The following is a 10069-nucleotide window of genomic DNA, read 5'->3' as shown; positions in this document are numbered from 1 at the left end:
ACGACTCGACTGAAATCGACTTAAGAACATGACAAACTGATATGGATAGATACATTAACCTGTACACTGAATTCGGACTACTAATATCAACAAGAAATCATTGAATGCCATGCTGAAATTCCTGTTCAAAAGATAAACTAAAACCTATCAATAGAAGTCTTAGGCTAGTTTAAGATGTATATCTGTCAACATCACTGTAAATAGAATTGGTCAAGAGTAGAGCTGTAAATTCCTAACCCGGCTTGTTTGAACCCAGCTCGGCTTGGAACGTTGACTAAACAGGCCGGGTTAGGGTTGTCCTATCCGGTCCTAATAGAGAACAAGCCGGGTTAGGGCCAACCCGCGGGTTACCCGTCAACCCGTATGTTTTATATGTCATTGTTATTTTAGAGCTTTAACTATGATTTTAAGGTCTCTTTGCTAGAACTTACATAGTTTCAAATTCCTTAAATGATGGAAACTATCGAAATTTAATTTATTATGATCATAAATCCAACTAATAATTTACCGGTCTACATCTAGATTACAAAAAATTGAAGTCATTAACCCTTAATACAAACAACAATCATCACCAGATCTTAAATTATATACATCCATCAATTTTTTCACATATGAATAGATACCCACCCACGTCAATTAACTAGTATAAATATCAAATTCTAAACATCAATCAATTTATCAACGACATATATGAGTATCAAGAACCATTAACTCACTGTCTATTGTTTGCCTATAATCAAAGAGCTAATAGTGCAAAGAAACCAAGTTAGAATCTTGTGGTAGAAATATAGAACAAAATATATAGAGATTTGTACTTGAATAGAATTAGATAAGACCTATATGAATTTTAATATGAAATGAAGAGTAGAGAAGATGAAGGAGAGATGGGTTGGATAAAGAAAAGAGAAGACGAAGAGGGGAAAACGTTGGTTTGACCTAAAAGTTCGTGGCGTCCGACGCTGGTTCGAACCTCTCAGTCTCAGTATTTTTTTTTAAATGATTTAGTTTGATAAGAAAACTAGGGCCAACCCGTCTAAGGCTAGGGTTGGGGTTTTGGGCTTGATTGTGAACAATACTACGGCTAGGGTCAACCCTTGATCGACCACGGGTTGGAAAGCTAGGGCCGGGTTGACCCTAGCTTGGCCCGTTTGACAGCTCTAGTCAAGTGAGCTGAACAACAGTTACTGAAATAAGCATATCTTACGTCGAGTAGCTCAGTACATGACACTTAATATCACATTTGATTTGTCTTTTAGAGGACTAAAATTCGTGAGAAAAAACCTCAATCCAGATCAAAATCTAAAACGTCTAGAATTAGGCTGAAAAGTCACAGGACAACATATGAAACTTCTGAAATGATGTTGTTTAATTCAATCCAATAAATTTTCTTATTGAACCTTAGTTTCATGGTGATTCGTAGATTCAAAATACCAACCTCTAAGAAATTCTAGCCCTATAACATCACAATAATATGAAAGACCAAACTCAAGCTAAAACAGTTCTAACCAACCTAAAAAAAATCTGCAACCAGATGATTAAATCAATTCAACTAATTTTCTATAAAACCTAACTTCAGGCTGATTTAGAGATCCAGGGAAAACATAATTTTAACTAGGAATTACCAATAGGTACCATTATAGTGTTCTTAGTTAGTGGCAGGTCCACCCATTAAAGCCCAGTAATCAGAGGTCCATAATTAAAAGAAAACATGAAAATGGACCAAATTTTTTTAGCCCAGGTCCTGCACACGTGCGAGATCAGGTATACGTAATATGAAAATACCACAAATAACCTTTCCTATTTAATATGTTAAAAGCATGAGAAATATTTTTCACATTTCATATTCATTTTCTTCTTCTCTTTCCTCTCACCATTGTTGCAGATGAAGATTTGTTTTTGTTCTTTCTCGTTTCTACCGAATTAGATGATGAAGATTTTCCATTGTAATGTTTCTTTTAAGGTTTTGGCGATCTAATCATTGTTGTGCTTGATTATGTTTTCGATCTCCATGGTTGATTTGTCGACTATATATTAGATCTAGATGAATAATCACATTTTTTGTTCATTTCGTTGCTAGATTTGATTATGCCACTTCCATTTTAGATGTTTTAGACGTGTTTCAGTTCTTTTTTGTATATGAATCAACAGTACACATATCCCGTACTGATAGAAACTTAGTTTATTTTTGAGAAGAAGAAGAAGAAGAAGATGCATCGTTATGATTTACGACGAGAAGATTGTTTGTGTTTCCAGGTATGTATATTAACAATGATTTTCGGTTTCCATTCTATTTTTTCATAGATTCGTTACTAGTTTTTCACATGCAGCTGAAGTTTAGATTATGAATCAGCAGTACATATATGATGTACTGAAAAATTATGCTTTAATTTTGTTATTTTTGTAGTTTTTGATATTTTTCTTCTTCGATCTAGAAGTATATATATGGAATATTGAAGAAAAAAAGTGTTTCGATTCTGGTTTTTAGAGATTCATTACTTGGTTTTCACATGCAACTGATTTTAGTTTCATTTTGGTTGTCTTTGATATGCTTTTAAGTTGTTTTTGTGTATTAATCATCGGTACGTATATGATATACTGGTGGATTTTGATGGAACAAGTTCAGATCTAAATAAACAATCATGTTTTGTGTTTATTTCATTAGTAGATCTGATAATTTTATGGTTTGTTTTTCAGTTTTCTTTTGTTATTATCAATTGTTGATAAACATCACTGTCCAGAGTTCGTCCTAAATTTTATACTTCTCTTGCTGTTTTAAAAGTTTGTGGGGATATAGTTGATGAAAAAATGTACACAGTTGGGTTTTGCTTAGATTTTTTTATAGACCTTCTTTAATTCATGTGTGTAGTATTTGAAATTTATGTTTGTTAGTGATGTTGTGAAGTGTTTGATGAATAAGTGTTCTTGAAATGCATTAGAAGCGTTGGGTATCTTTAGAGAGATGATAATTGAAGGAGTTAAATTGGAATTGCATGACTGTATCTTACTCATTGCTGGTGCTCCACTTGGTGAAGAATTGAAGGGGATTTTGATTCATGTGTATGTGCTCTTCCTCTTATGTGGTCTTCCTATTTTCTGTATTTCCTTTTAAGATTCATGATACAATTTGTATCTTATCTATCACAGACAGGTGAAGGTGGGAACCCGTTCTGCGTTACTCAACTTTGGATCACCAGTGGATGCATCTCAGCTATATAAATTACTCCATGCCCTTCATCCACATCCTCATTAGAAGAAAAATTAGCAGGCAGAGGTGCACCTGGAACATGTATGTTGCTCGGATTTTGTTGCTTTTGTCATACATACCAAAATAAATAGAATAGTAGCTTGGTGCATCTTCTCGATGTTGTTTAATGCTCTGGAATTGTTATCCTCAACTGGATAGATAGACCTCACCCTGTGTAGTTTCTTAAATGCCAAATGGCCTAATGTAGGCTCATGGGCATGCAGATAAGTAAAAGGTTAGCCTAATATTTACAGTTAGATAATGTGATTTTGTTAACTGATACTATTTTTTGAAAGCTTTATCGTTCTCCCAAAATCATGTAGACCTCTGAGGCAGAACAATTCTTTTTTCTACCACAAGTTTCCTGACTACCTGCTGCTGTGCGATATTGTTGTCTCACTGGAATACCCATTTATTGCTTCATGCTACAAACAAACACCACCTGATACACAACTGTTTTTTCACCCTTAGTCACTATGTGGAAATGATAATCTATAGAGTCACAAGACTCATAAATTGTTATTATCAATTGTTTTTCAGTATTCTTTTGTGTATTACCTATCAGTACATATATGACGTTTTCTAATTTATTTATCATTGATTCTTACAGATTTGTACTCTACCTGGAAGCAGTGCAGCAAATATGTACTCGAATTTGTAAGCATTCAGATATATAATCGGATTTGTAAGCAGTACGACAGATATGTACTCAGATTTCTAAGCAGTGCGACAGATATGTACTCAAATTTGTAAGCAGTGTAGCAAATATGTACTCGAATTTTTAAGCAGTGTACCAGATATGTACTCAAATTTGTAAGCAATGTAGAAACACACGTTTGGTAGTAATGGGCATTATGGACATTTCCTTGTTTTAATTAATTTTGGACCTCCGGATAAAAAAAAATCCGGTTGGACCCTACTATAAATAACTATATGGGCCTAGGACCAAACAAGAAATTTTCCTAATTTTAATCCCCAACAAGTTCTAAACCCTACCAAGTCTTAGTAATTTTTGAAAGAATGAATCCAAATTCAAAAGAAACCCTAGGTAGTTCAAGCATAAATTGACAAGAATAGATAGTTATAGAGGCAGTTGAATTTCAGAATACGAAACTCGTTGGTTGAGAATTCGTTGAACACGGATTCAATTAGTGGTAACATGAATAAATAGAGTCGAACCATACCTTCTATTACTGATCAATAAGAACACAAGGAAAAACCCTCTTTCCAAACACTTTCTACAGATTTTATCTAATTGAGGGCTTCACGATCATAACCTTCTTTTCTCTCATATAGAAATCAGGAACTGAAAACAAAATTCACTCGTTTCTTTTGATCTTTATTTTTTCCTTGTTTTTTCTAAGCTACAGGTGATGGGACAAGCATATCAACAAAAGATAAGTTCGAGAGTTTTATCATATCTCTTATTTTCTTGTCAAACATCTCCTTAACATATTGTGACCCTATGTGCCGAGATAGAAGGTCACCGCGTCAAAACTATTTTTTTTTAACTAACCTGATTAAAATCTTAATATTATTAAGCTAATTTATTTCCAACAAACATAAGACACAGTAAAGACAAACTCAACATCCTAATTAGTAACTTCTGACAACTAACCAAAAAACAAACAAACTATCCCAAACGTATGGTTGGCTTTTCACAATTATTGAAATATTAGTGACACAATTATTACTAACCGTGCTTTGAGAAATCAATAAACAAAAGACAAATTATAGGATCGCCACAATCACCCTACCTACATAATTTTTTGTCCTCGAAAAGAATACTAACATACCTCAGGTGAACAAATCGGGATACTGAGCGCGCATATCTGATTTTTTTCTCCCAAGTAGCTTCTTCGGTATTATGATGACCCATCGCACTTTCACTAAGGAAATGATTTTGTTTCTCAAAACTTTCTCCTTTTGATCCAGAATTTCTATCGGCCCTTCTTTATAAGAACCATTATCTTCTAGTGGTAGAGACTGCCAATCCAACACGTGAAAGGAATCAGACTCGTAACCACGAAGCATATACACATAAAATATATTATGAATCTGACCCATGCTTACTGGTAGTGCAAGTCTGTATGCTACCTCAGCAATCTTCTCAACAATCTGAAATGGTCCAGTAAACCTTGGTGCAAGTTTTTCTTTCAATCCAAATCTAGTAATACCCTTCTTTGGAGATACTCGCAACAATACATATTTCCCAACTTCAAACTGTAGTGGACGTCGACTATGGCATGCATAACTTTTCTGTCTACTCTGAGCTGCCCGAAGACGTTCTTTAATGATTCTAATTATCTCTGTGGTCTCTGCAATTATTATTGCCCCAGTCAACAAACTGTCTCCAACCTTTGTCCAACAAATTGGTGATCTACACGGTCGCCCATATAATGCCTCAAATGGCGCCATACCAATACTTGCTTGATAGCTATTGTTCTATGCAAATTCAGCTAATGGCAAATGACCCTTCCAGCTACCTTGAAACTCCAATACGCATGCTCTAAGCATATCCTCAAGTATTCTAATGACCCGTTTTGATTTCCCATATGACTGCGGATGAAAAGCTGAGCTGAGAGTAACATTAGTACCAAATGATTTTTGAAGACCCTTCCAAAAATCAGATGTAAACTGAGCACCTCTGTTTGATATGATGGATAACGGAACACCGTGTAACAGAACAATCTAGGAAACATACAACTGTGCTAGCTTGTCTACTGAGTAAGTAGTTTTGACCGGTAAAAAATGAGCCGAGTTCATTAATCTGTCCACTACAACCCATATGGAATCCATACCATCACTAGTTCTAGGCAACCCACTAACAAAATCCATTGTAATATGTTCTCACTTCCAATCTGGAATAGGTAAAGGTTGAAGAAGACCCCCTGGTAACTTGTTTTCAGCTTTTACTTGTTGACATGTCAAACATTTCTTCACAAACTCAGAAATAGATTTCTTCATTCCGAGCCACCAGAAGTTTCTTCTTAGATTTCTGTACATTTTAGTGCCTCCTGGGTGAATAATGTAATGAGAGGGATGCGCTTCATTTAATATTTCATTTCTCATCACTAGATCTGTCTTCTTCGGCACCCATAAACGATTCCTGAAACGAAGAGTCTCATCAGAATGCAACTTCCAGTCCTTGTTGTCTTTGTCATTAGCCATGTCTAAATACCTAACAAAATCTTGGCTTTCTATCTGAGACTTGGATATCCTCTGAACCAAAGTAGATTGTACTGTCATTTGAGCTAAGTATCCTTTGCAAATACTACCATTTTCTGATTCTTGGAATGTATAATCCGCAGCTTCATCCAACAACAACCATTCCTTAACAATCAGTTATGCTAGAATCCCCTCTTTCTTATGACTAAGAGCATCAGCCACTATGTTTGCTTTACTCGGATGGTACAATAAAGTAAATTCATAGTCTTTCATGTACTCTGTCCAGCGCCTCTGCCTCATGTTCAAATCCTTCTGCGAAGACAAGTATTGCATACTTTTATGATCAGAATACAAGTTGAATCTCTCAACATATAAATATCGTCTCCAAATATTCAAAGCAAATACAATCGCTGACAGCTCTAAATCATGCGTAGGGTAATTCTTCTCATGAACCTTTAATTTCCTGGAAGCATAAGCGATAACCCGTCTGCTCTGCATTAATACACACCCAAGCCCAATAGTAGATGCATATGTATACACATCGTAAACTGCCCCTGAAGTTGGTACTTTTAACACCGGTGATGAAGTTAAACGGTTCTTCAATTCTTGAAAAGCAGATTCACATTCAGCTGCCCATTCAAATTTAACCCCTTTCTGTGTTAATCGACTCAATGGTGATGCAATTTTGGAGAATCCCTGTACAAACCGACGATAATAACCTGCCAACCCTAAGAAACTTCGGATTTCTGAAACTGTCCTTGGTTGATACCAATTCAAAACACGATCAATCTTTGAAGGATCTACTGTAATTCCCTCACTTGAACAACATGACCAAGAAACTTAACTTCATTCAACCAAAACTTACATTTACTAAACTTTGCATAAAGCTGATTTTCACGCAAATTTTGAAGAACATTCCGCAAGTGTAATTCATGGTATTCACGAGTCTTTGAATAAATTAGAATATCACTTATAAACACAGTCACACATTCATTCAAATATGGCCAAAGTACCCTATGCATCAAATCCATGAATGCAGGCATAACAAGATATTAATAGCGGCCTAACGCTGTCCTAAATGTTGTTTTTGAAATGTCACCTTCCTTGATTCTCAACTAATGATACCCTGAACTACGGTCAATCTTAGCTAAAAATTTGGCATCTTTCAACTGATTAAACAAATCATCTATCCTTGGAAGTGGATATCTATTCTTAACAGTGACTTTATTCAACTCCCTATAATCAACACATAACCTAAACGTGTTATCTTTATTTTTCACAAACAAGACAGGAGCACCCCTATGGGGAAAAACTAGGTTGAATAAATCCTAAACTTATTAACTCTTTTATCTGTGACTTTAACTCCTTCTTTTCAAAAGGAGCCATACGATAAGGATTTTTCGAAATTGGAGAAGTTCCTGGCAGTAAATCAATGCTAAAATCTATATCTCTATTTGGTGGTAACCCCGGCAAAACATCTGGAAATACATCTTTAAATTCACACACTACAGGAATTGACTCCACTGTCACCGTATCTTCAGTGACACAAGTAAGCCAACCAAATCCATTTTCACCACCAGCCTTTTTCAATCTATGAAACAGACTTTGAGGTTTTATGGAACCCACAAACACAAATCGAGAGTTACCAGGAAAATGAAACGAAACTACTTTTGCATAATAATCCACGCTAGCATGATATTTAGCTAACCAATCCATACCTATTACGACATCAAAACTACACATATCGAACACTATCAAGTCTGCAAACAATTCTTGGTCGTTGACCATCATCACACACTTCTCGCAAACTCGAAAAGGAAAGGTTTTCTCCCTAATGTTGTAGCCAAGGCTAACATTTTGTTGTTACTTGCTATGTCTAACTCTAATTCAGTTACTATGCTTAGATTAATAAATGATTGAGTAGAACCGGTGTCTATCAACACATGAACCAGATGATTAAATAATAATATTTTACCTTCAACCACTTGATCGGTCGCTGAGCCATCCCCGTCCACCATTGTATAAAATATTTAACTCTTTTCTGATGTTTCTTGATTAGAAGTTACTACTGGATCCATTGCATACACCGCTCCTTGTTGAGCTAACCCTGTTGAGGGGTTCTTTGTGCAATCCTTCCTATGATGGCCCAATTCACCGCAGGTATAACATCTGAAGGAACTCAAACCAAAACTTTTTGGTGGATCCGGACGTACTTGCTGGAAACGTACCCATCTCCCTTGAGGTCTAATTGAAGGTGTACGTCTTGTAGGTGGTACTGATGCTGATCCTATTGACCATGGTCTTACTGGTGGTCTGAAAAATGTCTGATTAGGAGCCGATAACATTGGCCGCTTTACTGGGTCTTGTCTTGCTGAAAATTAATGCGGCCTTTCTCTAATCCGTGTTGCAAGTTGATCTTCCATTTCCTTTTCATAGTCAAGGGACCGATTCAAAGAATCCTCATAAGTATTGACTCGTAAACATGAAAGTTGTTTTCGCATCTCGGGATCCAATCCCATGATAAATTTATTCGCTTTAGCCTCATCAGTGGATATCAAATCTGTTATATAACGCGTCAACCTTGTAAATTTATCATTATAAGCGCTAACGGACATACCACCCTTCGTTAAAGATATGAACTCATAAAATTTCCTATCTTTTGCCGCATCAGGTACATAGTTGTCTATGAACAAATCTTTGAACCTATTCCAAGTCATTGTTCCATCTTCCGCTTTCATTACTGCCTTCCACCAATCTCGTGATGGTCCTCGAAATATGTAGGTAACCAACTTGACTCGGGTACCTCTATCATTAGATACATGCTCTAAAACATGTTCTGCATTTTGCAACCATTCTTCCGCCTTCTCGGGATCTGGAGGGCTGCCACTGAATTCCTCTGGAGAGAGCTTTAAATACTGTTGAAGTAACTGTCCAAGTTGATTTTGATTTCATGCCAACATAATCATATCCACTTGGTTTGAAGTCTGACCCGTACTCCCCGAGTTGTGTCTTGGAGGCAAACTCCCAAACCTTTCTTCCAATAACAGTTGGTGTTGCTTCAAATCTGCCATAAACTTCATTAATATCTCCACATTACTACTCTCAATTTTCTGACCAGATCCACCCTTCGGTCTCTGGTTCTTAGTATTATCTGCCATACTCTGGCCACGCAACAAAGACATAATTTTAATATCTAGAATCTTATAAGACATAGTATAAGCACACTACTCACATACAACAACAAAGAACCACTATTATATTCACAATAATTTTAATTCTTGGTGTCTTTTGAATTAAAGCTTTCACTAAGCACCCATATAAGACCTACTAATTGGCTCTGATACCAAAATTGTAGCGCCCCAATTTCAGTAAACCATAATTAAGGCATAAATCCAAACTTAAAGTATTAATTTTTGTTTAACTCCAATTTCACAAGGTTGATTGTGAACTGTATCTAATTTCAACAGATGCAACATTCATTTTAAGGCGTGAACAGATTAAAACCAAACTACATAGAGCTATATTAAACAACAGTAGTTCTTCTAGCACTTAGGAGTGTGTTTGTGATAGATATTCACATACAAAATACAAGGGTGGATACTACTTACAATAACTAACACATACCATTCACAAGTTATATATATATACGACAGATCA

General features: G+C 35.8%; 1 protein-coding gene across 1 annotated transcript; it reads right to left on the bottom strand.

The window, feature by feature from the left end:
• Positions 1–5041: 5041 nt before the first annotated feature.
• LOC113359225 lies at positions 5042–5662 on the bottom strand. The gene has a single exon (XM_026602894.1). It carries the CDS (start codon positions 5660–5662, stop codon positions 5042–5044), a length of 621 nt encoding a protein of 206 aa, XP_026458679.1.
• Positions 5663–10069: the final 4407 nt, after the last annotated feature.

The sequence above is a fragment of the Papaver somniferum genome, chromosome 3 (assembly GCF_003573695.1).
Source record: "Papaver somniferum cultivar HN1 chromosome 3, ASM357369v1, whole genome shotgun sequence".
Taxonomy (NCBI): Eukaryota; Viridiplantae; Streptophyta; class Magnoliopsida; order Ranunculales; family Papaveraceae; genus Papaver; species Papaver somniferum.
The sequence above is the reverse complement of the archived record's forward strand: the minus strand, read 5'-3'. Positions and strand labels throughout refer to the sequence as shown.

Bases quoted from the DNA above. Each gene is read 5' to 3' on its own strand.
- LOC113359225 (XM_026602894.1), bottom strand. From the start codon at position 5,662: ATGGCGCCATTTGAGGCATTATATGGGCGACCGTGTAGATCACCAATT.